Raw genomic sequence first — 23,423 nt, 5'->3', positions numbered from 1 at the left:
CATCTAATATCTCAAGAAGTGGCATTCTAAAAGCTGCTTGAAAATCTGGTAACACTGTGCGCGCGGTCATCTTGGAAACGTCAAATGTTTTGAGTATCGGTTTCTCGGCATTTCGCGTTCCGTGACGCTCTAACGGGTCCTTCACACTAAAGCTACCGGATCCTGAGAAAATATCCCGAAGCTCCCCATATGGGGACTTCGGGCCACTTTCCCAGCACCCATTCTCGCCTCGAATGGGTCTGGGTAAAGCCGTGCGCGGCAGCTGTGATGCTCCGTTATCTCGGACGCGGTTTATCGTTTGCTCGGGCACGGGTGCGACAAAAGCTTCCTCATGAAATGCGTCAACGTTTCAGATTCCGATTTTGACCTGCTCGTAGAAAAAAAGGTGTTAGCACATTCAGGTGTGCTCTGTGGGCAAAACGCCGGAATGCCGGCGGTCCACGGGAAAAAGTGCTATCACAGGGGTGCGGTGTTCGCGAGACGCTGCTGGTGCTCTGCCGCAAAATCGACGGACTTTCTGAGGAAGTACGGTTCCTTAGACGTGACAACGAATATCTGCGAGTTCAACTGGCACGAAAGAGTGAGCTTGTTGAAAAATGCCCTTCTGCTGACGCCCCTGGCCCTGCACGACAGACCGAGAATATACCTACCTACTCCGAAGCGCTGCAGCACGGTGCAACCGACCTGCCAGTGAGCAGGGACTGGCCTACCATTACTGAATCCTCCTTGTGTCCGTCCAGCAAGACGTTTCGCCAGCCTGCGTCAACTACACGAGCAGCTGAAGCTCCAACGAGCCTCTGCTGCGTCACGCGATGACAGCGCAGCAGAGGTTGGTTGCACTATTTCTCCACGGGGCGCGGTGTCGTCGGGGCCGAGATGAGCTCCGATAGCAAACCGAAACTTAAAAACCCGTCGAATTAAAAAAAAATGTGTGGTTTTTCAGAAAGCCGTAAAATGCTGCGCGGGTCTGCTATCGTTCTGCAATTTGTTGGTTTATTGTTTTTTGAGGATGCTGAGCATTTTTTTTTTGTAATTGAAACCATGCACTGAAACAGAATATTTAAAAAGTTAATTACGCAAAAAATACTTAACAATCGAATTATTCCGGACTTTAATAATTTTCCTAAATAGGCCCCCGGCCCAGGACCAAAACGACACAAGCCTTTTTTTGTTACGACGCGAAATTTTCGCAATATCGATTTTGTCCACCTTTTGTGAAACACCCTGTATATTTATAATTTATGTGGTTCCATCTCTCAATACGTTCTGTTCGAACCATAGAGTTATTATAATGTACGTTAGAGGTTCAACTGGCGCTAGTGTCTATGCGACTTCCGTGACGCAAATTGAAGCAGACAGCAACCGGTCTACATTTGCGGTGCTCCTGTGCATTCCTATGGGAAAACGCGCGTGCATTTTGTCTCTTCGCCGGAAAACAACACTAAACACTTTGGTTATTTGGGTTGTACCGAATAGTATGTACCTTGATTAGCATTCTAAAAGTGTAATTGCTTTAGTTAGCGCACTTTTCTTCATCGGTGAGCGATGTTTAACTTCGCTACATTTCAGTCCCAAACATGTGTTCCGCAGCAGGTGTGTAAAAACAAGCGACGATTCAAAGCAAAATTACAATCGAAACGAATATAAAGTGTGTTCAAAGCTCGCCAGCATTCCGATGACGCTTGTATATTGATAATATGTCAGTCCTGTCACCATACGAAAATGGTCCCGTCCTGCATGAGCGGATAAAAACCTTCAAAACGTAGAGAATAAAGTCCGTGGGATATGAAAGGTGTCTCTTCGTATTGTTTTCTCTGCCGGGCAGCTTTTATCGCGCACTTGTTCTCAAAGATGTCTAGCGCGGGTGATGTTTTGAACGTAGAACACGCAGCTTCGCTCAGGACAGAAAGAATAAAGCGGTACTCACTTATTTAAAATCGAAATAGATTACGTGGCCTTCAATTTATTTTGATCGTTCATGCACTGCGAGTTACTGATCCGGTGTTGCTGCGTAGTTCTTGCCGCCGCTCTTGATTTTCCAGATGTCCTTCGTTCGTTTGGCATGTATGTCCCCCATGCTGGAAATCGCCGACGTCGCGTTCGCGCTAACAGTGTCCGACAGTGCACATAAATACACGTACGAAGCCGTTTTAGCACCGCTTTTAGTGCGATGAATTCGAGAGAAAAACGCCGTAACTGACCACTTCTTTCGTCGGCCTGACTGAGAAATGTTCCAAACTACCTAGTACATACGAATTATTTGGGATATTTGCTCTTATGATCGGGCGCAGGGAGAAAATGCACTCACTTTTTTTCATAGAAATGCATTACCGGAAGTCAATTTTCGACTGGTTGCTGTCTGCTTCAATTTGCGTCAGCACACTAGCGCCACTTGAACCTCTAGCGTACATTATAATAACTCTATGGTTCGAACAGACCCTTGTTCGGCGGGGAACTATTTTCGGCTTTGTTTAAAAATGACGAAAGGTGCTTGTGTATTCAACTAAACAAAGAACTTAAGAAAAACTTTTCATGTCTACAGCGAACTGACTAGTAGGAGAGCTTGCCTTTTACTTTCTTTTGGACCAACCGCCCCCCCCCCCCCTTCCCCTCGATGTCCCGGTTTCTACCGACTGATCATGTGCAGTGTTCGTCTTACGAATTTGAGACTTTGGTTTGCATTTATGGTTATGTGATCGTTCTTGGACCTCATTGTTTTCTTTATTTATTTTCTTTTGGTTCCGCATTCCAGATTCTATTTGTGAAGGGTAAGTGGGTCCAGACATCTTGCCGTATAAATAACAGGTGCCCAGAAGTAAATTCTTTTAATAGAAAAGAGTGAGTGCGTGGGAATACAACCGTAATGCTCTAAGCGAGCAAGATGAGAGACACGAAGGAGAAAATTAAATTATTAAAAATAAGAGTGATCGGACGGTACCCTGTTCGGTCCTATGTGCCGCCCCATTTTGTGTATCTTGAAACTTTGCCGAACCAGATCAATCGCGGAAACGTGCGCCGTAGGTATAATCTGTCTCGTACATCTATCACGCTTTTATAGCCCATTTCGCAAACGGTCTACAAAAGTTTATCTCGAGTGATATTGTTAGAAGTATTTTAGATGCCCTGTTATTTTATGTTTCTATTACCTAAGACGATATATATATATATACCTCCTCCACGAGTGTTAACTTCAGCGCACTACTGCGCTTCACACGCGCTCGAAGTCTTTCTAAAAATTACTGATTTAGGAGTTTTGGACGACGCTCAGCAAGTTTCTAATTTTAACCATATGTCTATTTTCACTCATCACGAAAGTTAATGAGTAAATATTAATTCATTAGACTACTTATCGCAAAGATTAGCCACCCACATAATGTCTAACTCACTCGCACAAACCGCATAAGTGTAGCTTTAACGGCTTTTTTAAATACAAATCTGCAAGAATAAAAAAGAAACACGCGGTATATATCATGTAATTATATAAAAGCGAATTTTAACATATAAGCAATTTAATGTGCGAAAAAAAAAACCTTACCAAGAAAATGTTGCGAATCTGTCAAGTAAAAGCTTAACAGCTATGATCAATATAGTGCTTCGGTAATTCTAATATTAAGATCGAATCAACAAACGGAATTGAATAAAATATATGATTCAGCACTTGTTTGCGCAGTCGTTTTGGGTTCCTTTTAATATTGGAAAATATCGCGCCAAGGAACACCGAAAAATAATAAATGACAGCACTAGTGTTAATGTTTCTTTTCCACACAGGCCAAGGGCACGCACATTTTCCCACGGGAACGGACGATAAACCCATTGAAGGTAAGTTTCATTTCTTGGAAATAAAGACACCAAATATTTGTTAACGTAAAAAAAAAAAAAAAAGCTCAGTCTAGGGAGCCTTCATGTGCGCTTTGCTAGGGTGATGCCACCCTTTGTAATACCACTCGCCGACAAACCAGCAGCCATTTTGGTTCTCGGCGATAATCCGTGGGGCTTATAACCCTCCCGGAAACAAGCACCTTATCTCACAAGTTCGGAGCAGCGCTGTGGAACCCACGGAGAGAGGATTAGCATTTTCCCCCTTGGATGGGTGGACCGATGGACACAAAGGCCACTTTCCGGCGCACGGGGAAACAATGAGGGGAACAAAATGGCGGTGGGAGAGGGTGTGGGAAAGGGAAACAGGCAGTTGGCATCACTCTATGCGAAGCGCACATGAAGGCACCCTAGCTCAGTCAGGTATTAGAGAAGTTTGAATTTTAGATGAAACGATTTCAACTTTGATTCTTTAATATAAGTGTATACATTTTAGCCGGTAATGCGGCTCCAGGCTTCCAAAAGTCTTTCGTGGACATACGCCTCAATTATAATCCATTGAAAGTCTATAACACTCGTCGAAAGGCCAGAGCTAATTCGAAGTTTCTCCGTTGTTTGCTTTCAAACGCAAAGAGAAATACTAATGTTCTTTTTCAAGTGAACACTGATGCAAAGAATGCTACGTTCTGAAGCAGACACGAAAACTCCTCCTACCTAGTGTGGGCGTTGCGAGTCTCAGTCACCATGTTATCGCTCCGATGTCAATAAGATAGCCACTAAGATCACCGAAGTACCAAGCGCATAACGCGATCGTAATAGGTCAATGCCTAATGAAGCTGCCAGAGACTATGCAACGTCTGAAAGTAGTCGGAGGGCGCAGGTGAGCTGGTGAGTACTAGGCAACGTAATAAACCGGAGAAAAATAAACCAAAAAGGACGCGCACACCGGGACGGTGTTGTGAACGTCCTTTTTGTTCCCGTCCTTCCGGTTCCGAAACACGGGACACTGGTTGTTTCGTTTCGTGTATTTTTACGTCGTGCATTTAATTTTATTTACTATCGTTTCAACAAAACTCTTATTGCAGGAAAAAACCTACAATTCAATCTACAGGATGTGGTGCTGGATTTCTTGTATCGTGTTGCGAAGGAAGAAGGCGCCAACCTATGGGATCTGGATATCTTTGGAAAAAACCCGCACCGCCCGAAAAAGAATAACCAGTACTGCTCCCATTACTTCATTGCTCGTCTATTCAGTGAGAGTTTAAGAAACGCAAAGCGTGGCTTATGACGTTCACGCCTGTTGCATCGTCATTCGTCCATTGACATTTTTATTGGCCGATGTTGCAGTCTCATTCGCTGCGGAGTGACAATGAGATGCCAGGAGTTGCCACGTCCTGCGTTCCTTGAGCTCTCAAGGACTATACGGGCAGAAAGTGAGGGAGAGGAGGAGACCACAGTGGAGGTCAGAATGCCGAGCTCTGAATGGAAGGATTAGTGGGTAGACCGAAAGCTGTCCTTTGCCTCCACGGCACTCGTGGAACGCGTCAGAACGCGGAACGCGGGCGTTCGGCAATTGGTGTTCGCATTCGAACGCGTTTCAATCAGGGTTCGTCGTTCCGACGTCCCCGCGTGCTCTCTTCACCTCTTTCTCAGGTTCTGCTCGCATACAGGGTGTTAACAGTAAACAAAAACAAACATGGGCGAACTTCCGGGGGGGGGGGGGGGGGGCATTATATGTTGCTTCCGGTTGGCTATTGTTTGTGCTTGTTTTTGAGGACGTTCAGTGAGTATCGCATAATTTAAAAGTCTCACCGCTGAGGATCAACCACGGCACCTCCAGAAATGTACTTATGCTAGATCGACACGCCTTCCTTATCCTTCGGATGAGAACCTTGATGAATTGTTTCTCAAATAAGGGACAAATCTGCCAAAGGGTATCGTGGGCGCATCTTAACGACTATCTACTCGAGCCGCCTGGCCCATATACCGGAGAACGAATTAAAACGTACAAGTCCTGAAATATGTTAAGCCACTTCGTGAACAGAAAGGCATCGGCGATTGGCACCTACCGCCCCCAGGCGCCGAAGGTACGCGTCGAGTTTTACCGTAGGGGTCGCCGAGTCGGATCAGCGCTGACAATCTCCCGGAAGATTTTTTAAAATTTTTTAATGATTTCTTTAGCGCGACGCGAATCTACAAATTACTATTTTTTTATGATTTGACTCGCTTGCTTTGGTATTCAACGTTTCTTTCCCAAAGCTCGGTTGCATTTGGTGTTTCTACGTGCCGTAATGGCCCGGTTGGCATCCATCGTTGTACGGGGATGATCGGTCAAGTCGCCGCCGGTCGCCGCAGCCTGGAAAGCCTAGATTGAAAAGAGGGTTCATCTCTAACCATGGGGAACGTTTGCTACTTAACGACGGACGCCTCCTTTGCCGATCGGTAGCAATGGACCTTTTCCGAGAAGCGTTCTGCGCACGCGCGAGCGCCCGATGCCAAGCGGTGGAAGTCGGCACGAAAAAATCGAGGAAATTCGGAATGAGGCTGTAAATCGACGAGTAGAACACGTAATTGCAGCATATATATAATTGTGTTACACAAAAAAAGAAAGTGGACGGAAAGAAAAACACGACGTTTGGGTGGACGCTACGGATTTCCTTCCTTAAAGTCGCGCTAGGCCTACCTCGTTGCGTTGGGCACGCGACGCTGCTCAGAGAGCGAAGCAACTGGTAACGTAGCTCCCATTATCGATGGTAGCGCAGGTAGGTCACTTCCTCGATTTTTAGTTCGTGCAGCCACCGCCTGGTGCCGTCGGTATTTGGAAAAGGTCCATTGTGTTTTCCCGTGGCGAGGAAGAAAGACAGACGTTTGCAGTCCATTGACGCTTTCGTCACATCCTCTCACCTCCTATTGCAGAGGGGATCCATAAGCCACGTGACCCCGATCAAAACTTCATGTAATACAAACTCTCGACCGCATGAATGGATGCATGAGGCTGAACCATTTGAATCGGGCGGCGGTTTGCGCCACCTATCTAGTGTTACATTTTTTAAAAACAATTTATTTAACATAGTGTTATATATGTAGATATTCATTCTTAAATTTATATACGATCCGTACGACGGAGGCGCCTCTATGCAACCGGGTGCCCGCACCTTCCGCCCAACGGATCGCCCGGAAGAGAATAGGAAAATACTCATCCATCCCTCGACCTATGACACCAGTCAGATAACATATTCTTGGTTATCTCCATGCACCTTCCCCATGTCTTTTTTTCTCTCGCTATCATGAATCCCAGTGCGCTTATTCAATTAGTTACCTCCTCACCTACTACAGGGTGAAGCCCCTTACAGTAATGTATCAAGTGCACAGTCATCTCCTCTTCTTCTCCATAAGTTCCACACACCGTATCTACTTCCTGATATCTAGCTCTATATGGCTTAGTCCGCAACACTCCCGTCCTCGCCTTGAACAACAGGGAGCTCCCCCTTGAAATCTCGAAGATCGGCTGCTTAGCAGTGTCCTTTTTAAACGATCTGTAAATTTACAAGGCCGATTTAGTCTGCGCGCCTGCTTTCCATATTTCTTTCTCAGTTTGTTTAACTCTCTTCTTAACCTTTATTTTCTCATCCGCCTCCCTGCTGTTGCCCATATATTTATATCTAAGTTTTCTAGTCCGCTTTCTTTATTTCGTATCAACGCTTCTCATGTGTAAATAGCTAAAAACTCTTCGTGCCCATCGTTCTGCATCTATGTCTCTTAGCCTATCCTCAAATTCAATCTTACTGATAGCTTCCCCGCCCTCGAATGAGGACCATCCCATATCGTCCAGTACGACTTTGTCCGGTGTTTTACCATGTGCTCTAAGAGTCGATCTACCTGCTCCTTGTCGCTTTATTTCTTGCCTTGCCTGGACGTCCAGTTTTAGGCACAAAACTGCGTTTGCAAAAGTCAGGCTCGGAACCATAACTCCTTTCCAGATCTCCTTCACCACCTGATACCTGTTATAGTTCCACAGTGCTCTATTTTTCATTACAGCTGTATTTCTGTTGCCCTTTCGAGTTACACATTTTGCATGTTGATAGAGGTATTCTATTCCCTCGTTAATCCATACTCCTAGATACTTGTATCTATCGACTCGCTCAACCTCTCATCCTTGCAACAAAATGTTTAGCTGGGCTCGTTGGTTTATGACTGGAAATGAGCGTCAAAGGAACGGGGACAGGTGAAGTGGACGACAACACGGGGCGCACTCGCAACAGAAAGTTTATTAGAAAACACACATGCTTAAATACCTCAAAATAAACCTTGTCACTGCCAGCGTTCCCCTTCTTTTTCTAAATATAGAAGTTCTTTATCTGATAAGGCCACTGACGGCTCGCTGATACAGATATCAGCCCTTCTTGTTTTGATGATGAATGCTTCGTGAATCTCTCTGTTTTTTTTTTTTTTTTTTTTTTTTGCTGTGTCGCCTCAGGATGATTGTGTTTGACAACTTCGGGGTGCTAATCCTTAAATTGTTAGCTCTGCAATTCCCTCATTATTGAACACCATGACCGGTGATATGTCACTACTGAACTCTAAGCCCAAAAGTGTGACCCTTCTGCGCCACAAATATGCATTAAGGGGAAGCTGGAACTCTTTTAACAAAATTAAAGACGTTTACAACTCCCTGTAACGCCCAATTAGAGCGCAGCTCTTGAGGAGCAGGAAAGGAGGGTACGGAGAGGAGGATAAGCCCCTCCTCCCCCTCTGTACCCTTTCCTCCTTTCTCATCCTCTCCTCCTCCTCCCCTCCCCCTTGTGACGTCACTCGTTACCCTCGTGACCTTCACTGTGAAGGTCGTGACCTTCGTCGTGACCTTGACGAGTAACATTCGTGACGTCACTTACAACCTTCGTGACTGTCGTGACGTCACTTACAACCTTCGTGACTGTCGTGACGTCACGTGACCCTCGTGACGTCACGCGTGACGTCATTATGGAAAACGTTCCATGATTTAAAACGCGGTACCCTCGTGATGTCACACGTGACGTCACGTGTGACGTCATTATTGGAAACGTTTTATAATACGACGCGCGGGTCACGAGTGAGACCCGCTCGTTGCATTATGGAACATTTCCCATAATGCAATGCGCGGTTACGCCGACGGCGACGCCGCTCAAGCCGGAAACGGGCGCTTCAGAGCTGCGTTCTAAAACAAGATAGAGGTGAACTCTGGCGTATTTTCATCTCGTGAATATGAATATCACGTTCCCTTTCCCCGAAGGTGTAACTAAACTCGGGAAAACACGAAATACCTCCGAGCAGTCGTGACGTCATACGAGGATGTTTGGCCCGCCAAGCGCGTGTCGCTCGTGTGGGAAGCGCATGCAATGGCAAGCTTGCCAGGTATATTCCGAGGACTGACACCTGTCATGACTCTCTTTCTGACCGTTTCGAAAATGGTAAGTGTGCGCGTGCACTCTTGCTGTCTTGAGAGGCGCTGACTCTGACAGGCGCTGAAGATGCGCGAGAGTAGAGATTTCGAAAACTCTTGATATGACGTTACGCCCCGGGAAGGAGGAGCTTCAGCGGTACTTCAAAAATTAATTTATGCAGCCTCCGTGCACCAAATTGAAATATAATCTTGAAATTCGTGATCCGGGAGGTCAAATGAAGACGGTTTGGGTGTTTTACTCAAATACAGAACCGGTTCAGTTTCCCTTTAAGGACTGAAGCTGTATGTTGCCATTGTCCATTAGCACTGTCATCAGCATACATCAAACCTGGTAATGCCTTTTTGATCTTTTCACCTTGCTTATTGTCCATAAGCCAGAAGAAAGCAAAAATACCGCAGCATACAGAGGTAACAAGAAATATTTATTTTTGGCAGTGCTTTTGCGTTCCCGTGCTCTCTAGCAATACTTTGGCAGCGTGTGATATATTTCGAAACATTCTCCGGAGACCGGAGCTTTTTGTGCAAGTCTTGCAGTAGAAAACTCTTCCTCTCCTGCCTCGTTTCGTCTTTCGATCGCTGCACACTGCGCAGTCTTTGCTGGTACGTTCTTGTAGCTTGTATACGAAGTGCTGCCTTCCATCTAATCTCTCCTCAGTGTCAGATTGTGATGCCCGTCCTCTTTTTTGGGGTCGCACTCGCAGGTCCCCAACCAGCTGTTCGATCAGCTTACGGCGGTACCGGAGGTACCTTTGCCCCTTCAGTGCCTGAGCAACCTGTTGCATCTGCATTAGCAGGGAGCTATTGACGTTGGCAACCTCAAAGATGCAGAAGAAGAGCTTCCTCCACCACTTGAGGAACTTGCGGCAGAACGCGTAACTCGCGCAGTAGTGGTCGGCTCGATCAACAGCTCCCATGTTCTCTGTATAGCCACAAATGGCTATGGCTTGTCCAGTGTCGCAGCTTGGCCGTGTGCTTGTGTTCTTGTCACAGGCTTCATCGAGGGATTGTGTGCTGAGCTCAGCATGGTAACTTGGTGCTTATCTTGCCAAGCCAGTGTCATGTATGAGCCACCTTTTGACTTTATCGTCTTCTTTAGCTGCTGGGGCCTATGCTTCCTGTTAATCATGACAGTGCCAGTGAGCAATACGTCCTGAGAGAGCAACTCCTTAGCAGGTTGAGGGGACGCATAAAACCTGTCCGTATAGAGGTGGTACCCACTTCCGAGTAAAGTGCATTGCACTTTGTCGAGGAGGTGCAGGACGACCCGACACGTGAAAGGGAGGTCTGGCCTCTGCTGTTGTGCTACCGTAGTAGGGCTCGAATGCTGACACGTAGCCTGTTCTACAGTTGGCGAGTACATAAACACGGAAGCCCCACTTCGTTGGTTTTTGCGGGTTGTAGCATTTGAACGAGACTTTGCCTTAGAAGCCAACTTTAAAACATCGACACAAATCTTCGGTCCGTGCTTGAAAGGCTTACGGAATTTTGTGTCGATGTAGTTTATAATGTTCCTCACTTTGCCACGTCGTGTCGGCTGCTGTGAGATCCCTTGTGTGGGGAAAAGCTTCTAGACTGCATCATGAACCAACTAGGCCAACAACAAGTTTTAATTGAGGGACCTTGCGGAGCTGGAGATACGTGCAGCATCCAAAATATCTGCAGAAATCTTGTGCCAGTGAACAGGACGGAAAAAAATGACGTCTTCTTCAAACTTTCTCGGCTGAAATACTCCTTGATGTCCGGCTTGGGATTGAAAACCATGTTCATGAGGACACCAAGGAAATCCTTGAATTCTTCTACAGAAACACCTTCCCAACTTTTCCATATGGATTGCTCAGCGAGCGAATCAATGAATGAAATTTTCTCGTGGGCGTGCCGGTTTGTTTCTTGCACGATTTCTCCGATCAGTTCATCCGTAAAAAATAACTGGAAAAACTCAAGTTCTGAGCCGAGATTTGAAGATCCAACCTGTGGTCCAGGGTCGGTAACGGTGAACGCCACACCAGGGAAGTCTGAGAGACCGTCTGTGTAGGCAGCTCACGAGGACAACGCCGGCGCACGTGGAGAAGAGGGTCTACTGTTGTTGATTTGTACACTCACTTCTTCGTAGCTACTGTCACTGCAGTCAGCAGGGGATGTTTCATCGTCGTCTGATGGAGGCCCATAATTGTCCTCTTCGCTAAAATCGTAATCACTCTCCACAAAATCACGCGATGAGTTCTCATAAAAGGAGCGTGGCGGAAACGCTGCCATGCTTTTTCCAGCCAGAAAAATTAGAAGCGACCCGAGACTCCGCCGCTCACGAGCGCTTCTGCCCTCCATGGAAAAAAAAAAAAAAAAATCTATAGAAACAATGCAGTGTTAAAGAAATGTGCTGATAGATGGCGCCACCAATCCAGTCAAAAAGGACGGAGGAATAAGTCTAAACGACAGCGGGAGTCGCGTGACGGCCGACGTCCGACAAGTGACCGGAAACGCGTTTCTCCAATGTCGGGCCACGCCCGACCCGTGACCGCAAATGGTCACAGGTAAACACTCCCTGCAACAGACGCACCACTGCTGGGTGGTTCTCAACCATTGATGATTCGCCGACCCCTTGTTGATCGGCGGAGATGATGGAGGACCCCGTTCGTGGTGAGGAAAAGGTGAATATTACTGAGGGCTGGCGTGAAGCAGACTTCTCTTATTGTCATAAACACGAGAAAACTCACCCGAAAATTGGAACGCTTCTTCTCAATCGGATAAAAGACAACTTTTATTGCCGGGCTTGACTGGCGAGGCAGGGCTTCGCAGACCCCTAAGATACCTTCGCGGAACCCAAAGGGTCCGCGGACCTCCATTTGAGAACCACTGCCCTAGAGGGCCACCGTCATAGTTCTGCAAGATTTGAGACAAACCAGAGCGGTTACATCCAATAGTGCGATATGCCAGACCCTCCTTAAAGAGGCTGGGGGGGGGGGGGGGGGGGGGGGTTAGCACGGGGTAGAAGACGTGGTTCCTTGTATGAGTGGTGCGGTAGCGAGGCTTAGATGGCCAGACCAGAGCTACTAGAATAAGCGGACTGTTGGAGGTTTGTAACTTGGACGTGCATCTGCTCACGAGGATCAACGGTGGGAAGGCAAATAGGCCCTGACTGAGAGCGTCCACTGCTGCCGCCAGAGGGTCCGGCTTCCAGCTGTAGTAGCGCTTCACCTGCTGGTTTGAGAAGTCTGCGAAAAAGTCCGTGAAAATGGGGCTCAACAGATGGTCGACCCTGCTGTAGCGCTTCACCTGCTGGTTTGAGAAGTCTGTGAAAAAGTCTGTGAAAATGGAGCTCAACAGAATGGTTGACCCTGCTGAATATGAGCTGGCAAATTTTTAACTACTCGCATTCATCACCTACCCGGTTGCTTGATCTGCACCCGTGTTCATGTACCCGGGAATGTGTTACGCCCTGCCTGATTTTCCTCTCGCCCAGCACTACGACCACAGCTCGCAGGCTATTATGGTGAGTTGGGGAGAGCAGGGGCGGCCCCTCCTGTTGATGGCAGTTACTGCCGCTGTGTTGTTTAGCTCGAGGAGGGTGGAGCCCAGGGACACATTCTTTGCCAGCGCCTGAAGGGCCAGGAAGGCTGCCATTAGCTCCAGGGCATTGAAATGCCAAGTAGATTGGAGCGGTGTCCAGTGATGTCCAATTCTCCACCCCTTCGAGCACGCTCTTTATACCTTCAAAGAGCTGTACGACTGTATTGTCTGCACTACTGTGGATGTCTTGAGCTGGCCCTTTGGGGTCTTGCTCAGTGCTCGGATACACCACGCTAGGTCCTGCCGCGTGTCCCTGGACAGCATTGTCCAGGGATCGTGCTTCATTGTATCGTGCTTCATTGTAGGGCTTGTCTCAAATCTCTGTGAAGGTACCTGACATAAAAGGAACCCTCCGGCAGCATCATTAATCATGCGTTCAGTCGTACCGCCATGTGTGCGACCTGGCTGGCTCTGATCCCCGGTTGCTCCAGCCTCCGCTGTAGGTGATCCAGCAGGTTTGGGAGTTTCTCTCTCGGGAGCTCGAGCGTCAGTTATTGATAATTCCAGAAACACCAAGTCCTGGGTTAGTGTTAGCACCTATTTCTCGGTGCTTACGGTAAAACCCAGATTTTGTTGGAGGTTCACAATTAGACGTCCCTGGTTTGCCAGCAGGGAGAGCGATGGGTTCATCACGATGATGTTGTCCAAAAACATGACAGTGCGAAGTCCCTTGGACCGGAGATAGGTTGCGACTGGTTTCACACGTTTTGTGAAAGCTCGGCACAAATCTAAGGCAGAATGGTAGCACGTTCCAATGATAGACTTTGTCGTCCTCCCGAAAGCCGGGCCAGGGTCACTCCTAGTGGCAGATTGGGTCCGACAGGTACGCGTCCTTCAGGTTGGTACGCTTCATGAAGTCGACCTGCTGGATAAGATCCCTCAACGAATGCCACCCTTCCATCTTGAAGTGGTTGTGTTCCTTTGACACGTTTAGATGTCTGAAACCTACGATCGGGCCCACCTTGTTGTCCTTCTTTGAAACTACAAAGAAGGGAGAAAGGAACTTCACGTCGGATGGCAGTATTCGAGAGACTGCTCCTTGTTCGACCAACTTGGACGCTGCCACTCAGTACTGATTTAACTGTACTCAGTTCAGCACGTTGTGAAACCCTTGTTTTGCTAGCACCTGTCTAAACTCCAGCTTATACCCCTGTATAGTCTGAAGGACCTATGCAGTGCGGATGAGTAACTTCCACCCTTCGCAGCAATACGCCAGTCGCCCCGCGGGTAGTAGTGCCAAGAGGTGCGGGTTTACGCTTCCCTCGATGTTCATGTTTGAGGAATAGGCCCCCTCGTGTAGCCTCGGGAAGGGGTTCCCCTGTGAAAGGGCTGCTGGCCCCACTCCGGCACTGGGCGCTGGTCTCCAAGGCAGCCGAGCTGCGGGGTTTCTTGAGCGCCGGCTCTGTGGCGGGATGGGGCGGTTGGCGGGCTTCCCGGAGCACCTTTATTGGCTTGTTCCTCGTCCTGAGCTGCCCAAGGAAGCCCCACTCGAACAACAAGGGGGAGCCGCACAACCAAACATCTTGGGCCACTATCTGGCACAGGTCTGGGGCGACTCGCGCGATCACCCCCTTCCGGCGCTCGCGAGTGAGCGACGCAAAGAGCCGCCCCAGATGTGCGATAGCTGCCCCCAGGTGGTTCGCCACTGTCCACCTGTCAATCGCCTTTCCGACAGGCCGCTTTTAGGAGGCTTACAAGTGGCCGCATAGCAGCCGACACAGAGTTCTGGCCCTCCCTCAGTGCCTGGACACGCGCCCTGATATTTCTGGACCCTTCCGCGCTTCCCTTTGGGCGGCGGATCCTCTCTCTCGCCAGGGCCTTCATCTCCGGATTCAGCTCCAGCACCATGCAGAAGAGGAGCCGTGGTCGCGGGAAGCTCGTCAGGGCCGCTCTGCACCTTCCGCGCATTCTTCGGAGCTCCAGTGCTTCTGGAGGCAGTCCAGAACGGCCCTGTCCACCTCCCGAGGTCGGCCCTCCGTTGGTCTGTCCAACCAGGAGCGAAGCTCCTCAGCGGGCCCCAAGGGCTCCAGGTCAGCCGTGGCACCGCGCTCACCGTCACCGAACTCTACCTCCTCCGCGGCTGTGGGAGGGAGGCGGGTGGTGAGTGCCGCTACCGAAGTAGCGATGCCCGCACCGTTCGCCGGAGCTCCGCGATCTCGGCTGTTGACATCTGACGAGGCCCGAGAAATTTATATTTTAGCTCGGAAACGATTACAACAGCACTGATCTCCGTTGTCAACTTGTCATGAAACATGAAGAGTAAAGGTGTATAATTGGGCTTATTGAGTGGCCCTCGTGGCTGTTCAAGAATGCACCACGTTGTTCGAACCCGGGGCTCCTAAGACGCGAGCGGGGACGACAAATGTCGCATGACATAGGCGCTCTTGTTCGGGGCCGGGGCCCATAGAACGTCAAGGGGGATCGGACCCTACTGTAAACCGAAAATTGTCAGGCTCTTTACGGAGCCGACGCCCGTAGGACATGTGCGGGAACGGGTCCTTAATGCCACTTCAAACTCCGCCACCTTTGTTTGAGGCTAGGGCCCATTAAATATCAGGGGGAATCGGACACTAACGTAAACCAAAAATTGTTCGGCTCTGTCCGGAGCCGGAGCCTGTGAGGCGTGATCGGGGACGAGTCCTTAATGCCATTTGAAACTCCTCCGCCTTTGTTCGGGGCAAGGGCTCAAGAACTTAGGCCCAGCACATATAATATATGTGCGACAAAGGTGTTCAAGAATGTTTACTTTGAGGTCGAAACTTTTTTTCATAAACATCGTCTTACAATAGCATGGACTAACTGGGAAAACTGGGCAAGCGCGAGCGGCTAGCCTTGTCTCGACTGGACCACTCGCTGCACGAGCGCTCATGCAGCCGTCCAGGTTTCATTCAAAGCAACTAACTTGCGCCTTTCGCATGTGCGGCTAACAATAGCCCATGCTAAAGTCAGACGAACTACAGGGCAACACGGATGGCGAGATAAATCTTTTGTCGAGATGTGAGCCTTTTCGAGTTATATCGGTTGAAAACTCCGGTGAACAAGAAGAAAGCTCTAATAGCAATAAAACATTCTGGTCCAGCTCGCTTGTACCTTCGTATTAATTGCATAATCATCAAAACTTACGTCTTGTCGTTTTGATGAACGAAGGAAATATAAAAGTCGAAAATAGAGAACACTTCCCTAAGGGGGAGAAAATCAACTAGTGTCGCAGGCGTCGATGTGGGCGAAACAGCAGGATCGAACGCTGGGGCGAGACTTCGTGTGGCTCTGCACGCGGAGTCCTTATGTACATGCGTGAGCTTCTGGAGCAATCGGCTTAGAAGGTTCAGCGCGTAGAGCACTCCGACGACAACAAACAACTATGATCTCGAATTTACCAAAACACGACATTCAAAGAAATAGCAAAAAGCCGCGCCCGCTCCAGGCATCGAATCTCGAGCCCTTTGCGCATGAGTCAAGGACGATAACCGTAAGTCATAGGCGAGCTGCCTCCATGACCAGCTGCGCGCGCTTCATTACTCCACCATTTAAAAACTGCGTAGCCACGATGCAACACAAAAGAAAACACAGCATATATAAATAACGGTAAAGTAAAGAGTCATTTCGGACAAGACCACAGTCCTATCGAGCATACAATCGCTTGAGCCAAACGACATGAACCGCCTCGGGTCGCGGTCGGCGTCGCGATGATGCGTGTGTTCCGTCGAGCACGACTTCGTAGTTGAGATTGCCCAGGCGTCGAAGGAACTTGTGTGGAACCAAAGTATTGCTTTAAGAGCTTATCGTTGAGGCCACGACGTCGTATCGGTGTCCCCACCCACACCCTGCCTCCTGGCTGGAAGTGAACGTCCAGACGACGAAGGTTGTAGCGGCCAGCGTCGACACGTTGCTGGTCTTGGATGAGGACTCGGGCGAACTGTCGGACGTCTGCTCGTTGCGCAACCACCTGGGTGTCGTCGCCAGCTGGCTCGTGAGGTAGTATGGCGTCAAGCATCGCAGTCACCTTGCGACCATGCACCAGCTGGAATGATGTAACACCAGTGATCTCTTGGGCCACTGTGTTGTAGGTGAACGTGACTTACTGCAGGACCTCGTCCCACATCTTGTGTTCCACGTCGACGTACATCGACACCATGTCGGCGATGGTCTTTTTTAGGCGTTCTGTCAGCCCATTAGTTTGAGGATGGTACCCTGTGGTTCGCCGGTGGTCGGTGTGGCTGGGACGAAGGATATCTTGCATCAGCTGTGCCATGAACGATGTCAAGAGATCTCTAATCAGAACTTTGGGAGCGCCGTGCCGAAGGACGACGGACTCGATTAAAATCTTGGAGACTTCCACAGCAGTCCCTGAAGGAAGAGCTTTCGTTTCGGCGTACCGTGTAAGATAATCTGTGGCGACGATTATCCAGCCGTTTCTCGACGTTGAGGGCGGAAAACGGCCAAGTGAATCCATTCCGATCTGCTGGAATGGCGTGGTCGGCGGCGCAATTGGGTGCAAGAGCCCTGCAGGCTTCGTCGGCGGTTTCTTCCTTCGTTGGCATTCGTGGCAGGACCTCGTGTAGTTATGTATTCATCGGAAGTCTGAGCCTGTAATAGTTCTCAAGAATCCTGGCAAGTGTCCTGGTATAACCAAGGTGCCCAGTCGTCGAATCGTCATGGTATCCTTAAAAGACCTCTTCGCGCTAGCAGCACCAACAACCATGCTGTTTTGCTGTCGCCGAAATTCTCTTTGAACAGCACACCTTGTCGAATGGTGAAGATTTGCAGGGCTCGTAAGATGACCCGGGGAACTGTAGTCCCTCGTCCCTCTAGATGCTCAATGAGTGCTCGCAGTTCGGGAGGACCTCGTTAAAGTGCTACCACGTCGCTGACATTCACTTTGTCGAGAAAACACTCGTCGTCATTGTCATCGGTGCAGGCGGGTTCGCTTCGGCGGGGGCCCTTGACAGAGAGTCGGCGTCACTGTGCTTCTGGCCGTACTTGTGCAGCACGGTCATGTCAAAGTCTTGCAGTCGTAAACTCCACCGATCAAGGTGTCCTGAGGGGTCCTTCAGATTCGCGAGCCAGCAGAGCGAGTGGTTATTCGTGTCCACTCGGAACGGACTTCCGTATAAATACGGGCGAAACTTCGTGATGGCCTAGACGACGGCGAGGAATTTTTTTACCGACATAGAGTAATTACCCTCCGCCTTGGACATTGTCCGGCTTGCATAGAGGATTACCCGCTTTGTTCCCTTCTGTATTTGGACCAGCACCGCGCCAAGCCCCGTATTATTTGCGTCCGTGTGCATTTCTGTTTGTGCTTGCTGGACGAAATGGCCAAGGACGAAGGTGTTTGAAGTATTCGTCTAAGCTCTTTGAACACCCGCTGGTGCTCCTCTGTCCACTGAAACTTTACGGTGTCTTTTGTAAGGTATGTCAGTGCCGCAAAAAACTTCGCAGATCTCGAACGAAGCGCCCGTAGTAGGCGCAGAGCCCTGGAAATCTCATTACGCCCTTTTTGTTCGACGGCGGGGAAGATGCGACCACGGCGCGCGTCTTCCCGGGGTCAAGGCAAACACCCTCGCTGCTCACGACGTGGCCTAGGGACTTGAGCTCACCATAAGCGAACCGAGATTTTGTTGGCTTGAGAGTTAGTCCAGCGGCCTTGATGGCTTGAAGTACGGCACGGAGTCGTCCTAAGTCCTCGTCGAAGTTGCTCGCGAACACCACAACGTCGTTGAGGTAGACGAGACAGCTCAGCCCTTTTAAGCCAGCGTGTCAATGACACACTGGAAAATCGCCGGCGCTGTACGTAGTCCCAAAGGGCATAATTTTAAATTCGTAAAGTGCGCCGGGCGTGACGAAGGCAATTTTCTCCCGGTCCCGTTTGTCAACCTTGATCTGCCAGCAACCATTCTTCAAGTCCATCGACGAAAAGTGTTTGGTGTGGCGCTGACGGTCTAGACAGTATCCTCTATGCGGGGGAGCGGATAGACGGCTTTCTTTGTCACAGCATTGAGTCGACGATAGTTCACACAAACTCTCAGAGTTCCGTCCTTCTTCTTTACGAGCACAACATGTGAAGCCCGTGGATTGCTTGATGACGGCTGGATCATATCATCGTCGAGCATTTCCTAAACCTGTTCTTGGATGACTTCCCTTTCTTTTAAAGAGACACGGTACGGTGACTGCTGGACTGGGTGCACGTCGTCGTCGGTAACAATTTGATGTTTCGCCACTGGTGTTTGGTGAACTTCCGACGACATGGCGAAACAGTCACTGTTTTCAGCGAGGAGATCAACCAGTTGCCGGCGCTTTGGAGCTGGGAGCACGCGCTTGAACCGCGTGGGCTTCTGGAACAATCGGCGTAGATGGTTGTTTGCGTAGAACATCTTACCAAGAATGAACAACAACGTTCTCGATTTCACCAGAACGCGACATTTACAGAAATAAAAAAAAAAAGAAGCGCCCGCTTTAGGCATTGAACCTCGAGCCCTTTTCGTAAAAGTCAAGGACGATAACTGTTCAGCCACGGGCGCGCTGCCTACTTGGGCAGCTGCGCGCGCGGCAATATGCTGTACCCACAAAGTGCTTACATTTTTTTTTTAGGAATATTTGTTTTATTTGCCCCAACATAAGTAACTTTCTAACTATTCGCTTTGAACATTTGTCCTGAATTGTGTTGCGAAAGGAATGTACGCATACATGGAGCCACTAAATGAGCTGCGCTTAGAGTATCGCCACACTGTTCACCGACATTGTTGTGGGTGCCGCCATTTTGGTGCTTGTGCAGAGCAGACGCAACTGCCGATCTTCATGAATAAAAGTGCGACTTCATCAGCATTAGATTCGGTGTTGGAAGCTCATGTAATATTGCTTTGCTCTGTCGCGAGCTGTTTAAACATTTGTGGAGGACGAAAAAAAGGTTCCTGCGATTTCAGATAAAGCTTCAAATAACTAGCAACTATGATTTTAAGTCACAATAATGACAAGTGTCGTTATTCTGAAGCGTAGCTTATTTAGCGGCACTAGGCATATAGTATCTAAACCAAAATGTGAACATCGCAACCAATCAATTGTTTAGGTTCTGGTCAATTGAGCAGCCGAAGTCTTTGTTATACCTCAGCCGCTCCAGAATGCTGAACCACCGAGAGATTTTCCCTAAAATTGAAAAATAGGCTGCATTAAAAATTCGGCCCACCTGAAAATTCTATCTGAACAGTAAATTAAGGTGAATTGGAACGTCCAACCGAAGTGTTAGTCACTTTTAGTGTTAGTCACTCTTGCGATTTTCGTTTGTAGCTACCCCAACTAACTATAATTTTCAAATCACCTGCTTTGACCCTTTCCGGTATGCTATTTAGTATCACGAAACTCAAAATAGTTATTGTGAAATCGGAAAGTTAAAAATGATGCCTAAACCAACATTTAAGTATTATCGCGCTTTTCAGTGCCGTGACGTCAGGGGCAGGCAGGCTTGCAGGTTGAGCGGGTGGTCTAGAAATCGACTATGCCGAGCATTTGCTTCGCGCTGCCGCGTGGGTGCTGGAGCAAGCTTCGAAAGCACTCATTTGACACCCTAAAACTGCTTGTAATCAGTTGAAAACAACGTCTACAGTCCAGAAAGAATCCCTGCCTCCCACGGAACAAGATTGTAAACTAACGTCGGCAAACAATTCATAGAAGCAATATTTGGGTCACTATTTCATCGATGTTTGTTAGTGGGTTCAACAAATTTTCAGGCAAATCGAGGACTATAAAGAAAACGCCGGCGGTTTCTTTTTTAGCTGCCCAAATTCTGTTTTAAAATATCAGCGCTTTACTCTTCCTGGCAGTCATGCTTATTATTATCTCTAAAATCAAAATAGCCATTGAGAAAAAGGCAGGTAAGGCGATGCCAAAACCAAGATTCAATATTTCTCGCCTTTTTCAGTTGGGTAACGTAACATGTAGTGAAACCTGCAGGCCAAGCAGGTATTCAAGCATAGCTTATCACGCATTTTTTAGTTCTGCTTGAGTGAGCTTCCCCAGCGTTTATTTCACGCAAGCTTCTAGTAACCCTTCAGAAACAATTCGTACAGCCCGAACCACAGCATTAGCTTGGATGGATTGGATCGGATTTTTTCGGCTTCCCCTTTGTAACGGGTAACCACAGGACTTAAATACTTTTCAGATCAAAACAAAACTGTGACGAATAAATAAAAAATCAATATCTGTGTAAAAAAGAAATATTTTGACCTGCAGCCATGTCTAGTGATGTGTTGGACCATGTTTGAGGCAAATTAGCGAACTTCACAATTTTGCTGGAGCACCCCTTTAAACACGTAGTATGTGAGCATTCCAATGATTATCCACCCGGAAAGGTAATCCCATATTATGGTTCATCAGGTGGCAGACTCAGAAGAAAAATATGAAACATTATTGAAGAAAACTCGTTTTGTTTTTCTCACGCAGCCCTGTCGTTCGAGAACAGATGTCCGAAGTGACCTTAGAAGAAGCACGGATAGTTTCGACGAAACCCTTGGTTGCCTACACCCAACTGTTCCACAACGGGCAGCCAGATCGCAACGAAACCGCGACCATTGACAAGCAAATCAAGCATCACAATACCTACACGTACACGGTGGATCGAGGAATAGACACTGGACTGACGGGAAGTTGGAGCGCCGGGATACAGGAAGTAATCGGGGCCCAAACCGAAGTCTCAGTTAAGTTCTCCACTTTATGGGGGACCACAGAAACTAAGACCACAGAAACTACGTACAGCATCAAACAGCAAGTCAACGTACCGGCGGAGTCGACTGTACTTGTTCAGATGATCATTACCGAAGAAGTGGTGGTGAGTGTCAGGAGCGCTTTTCTTCGGGAAAAAGCGGCATCATGCTTTGGGACCATATTGGTCATAAGGCGTTTACACCGGTTGATCGAACGCCATTTTATCGAAACATGTTTTATTGAAGCTATGTTTAGAGAAAGCGGAGGCTCAATTTAGGGAAATGGCGTTTATCAAAAAGGGGACGCTTCTTAAAAAAGGCTCCCCAACTTCTTTTTACGCATGTATCAACCGCGTGTTACCCCCCCCCCCCCCCCCCAACCCCCCCTCCCTCCGATCTCACCGCTTCGCGGTGACAATCTGGGGCTGCTGATTACAAAAATCTTAACCGCGGTCAATTCCGCTAACAGGAGGTTCATCGCCATTTTCTCTAAACTGAGGTTGTCTATGGTGCGATTCTATAAACTGGGGTCGCTGAAACGGCGTTCCTTAAAACGAGCTTCTTTAAACCGCATGCCTCATGTTCATAATTTGTTTGTCGAAAACGCAAGACAGTTAATTTTTTTTTAAATTTAATTTGTTGCACTCGGGGTTTAGCGCATTAAAACGGAAATAGGTTACATAAGTAAAACCTGAAAAAAGCAATACATTAAACATTAAAATAAATACAACTGTTATAACTCTTGACAAAAAAAAAAAAAAAAGAAGAGGCTAATAAGTTAGTTAGAAATGCTCGTTGTCGGGAATTTCGGCGATTTTTACTTATAAACATTACTTATGTCGTCATACCACCGTCATAAAATTGGTACTAGATGCAAACTTTATGACGGTGACCGATGTTGGCTAATACGTAAGACGGTGTTGTTAGTAGCCTTTCTTTAAGAATTCAATTGTTATGCTATATGTTCTGAAACAATCACAGACGGAATATTTTTTTTACGTGTTGATGAAAGGTTCAAAGTAAGGAACTAGATAGGCAGCCTTTGTACGGCTTCTAATCGTGAGATAAATTGTTCTTGTCCAGGATCCCAAACGAAAGCGTTATACTCTTAATCTAAAATTTAGTTATATGGTTCTAAAAGTAATAACTTTTAATGAGCATAGATCAAGATGAATATTTTTTAAACATAGTGAAACATGCGATTTGTTATTTACAATATAATCGACAAAAAGCTTCCAGAAAACGCGAGGGAATACACGTGCAGAGCGATACTTATATGGTGAAACAGCTCCCACGGGGATGTTGTTTAGTTCATAAAAAGGGCGTGTTATATTTTTTTTTAAAGCTTCACGTCATTTTGAATAATTTCCACAATTTGGCGAGGGGATGGATTATTACAAACAATGCGTAAAAGTAGCAGTAGGTAATAAATTTGCAAAAAATCATTATGCTGTATATTGTCAATGTAAAATAAATTAATCTAAATAAAAAAGTTGATCATTTTGGTGAACCCGGGGAGCGCCGAATTATTCGTGCGTACATTTTACGCCCTGAGTCATTCGTTATGCTTTGTTATGAGCAGCTCTGGGTGGTTTTGTATGCGGTGCGATTTGTACATCGTCACAATTTGACCGTTCGGCTACATTTGTTTCTGAACAAGACATTTCTCACACCAATTGCAGGACGTTCCGTGGCACGCCACGATGGAACTAAAGGGGTACTTCGCCGGATACTTCGAAAAAGGCAACCGAAAATACTGGAGCGACTTTCCTGTCGGAGTTCTACGACATCCCGACGTGCACAAGATAGCCCATGACAGAATTTTGTTGCGCGCTACGGGTACTTTCCACGGTATAAAAGCCAAAAGCAGCCATACGGTTACCCGAGAAAAACGGCATTTTAAATAA

The 23,423-nt window shown here is 47.7% G+C and overlaps 1 protein-coding gene across 1 annotated transcript; it reads left to right on the top strand.

Annotated features, from left to right (window-relative positions):
• Positions 1–427: 427 nt before the first annotated feature.
• Positions 428–23,423, top strand: LOC115311128. Its single transcript, XM_042286066.1, has 6 exons — positions 428–580; positions 2,753–2,768; positions 3,769–3,819; positions 4,902–5,034; positions 21,257–21,641; positions 23,199–23,423. Exons 1-6 carry the CDS (start codon positions 428–430, stop codon positions 23,421–23,423), a joined length of 963 nt encoding a protein of 320 aa, XP_042142000.1.

Source organism: Ixodes scapularis, unplaced genomic scaffold (assembly GCF_016920785.2).
Source record: "Ixodes scapularis isolate PalLabHiFi unplaced genomic scaffold, ASM1692078v2 PGA_scaffold6__148_contigs__length_123643588, whole genome shotgun sequence".
In the NCBI taxonomy this organism is placed as follows: Eukaryota; Metazoa; Arthropoda; class Arachnida; order Ixodida; family Ixodidae; genus Ixodes; species Ixodes scapularis.
Note: the sequence above shows the minus strand (reverse complement) of the source record. Positions and strands in the feature narration are given on the sequence as shown.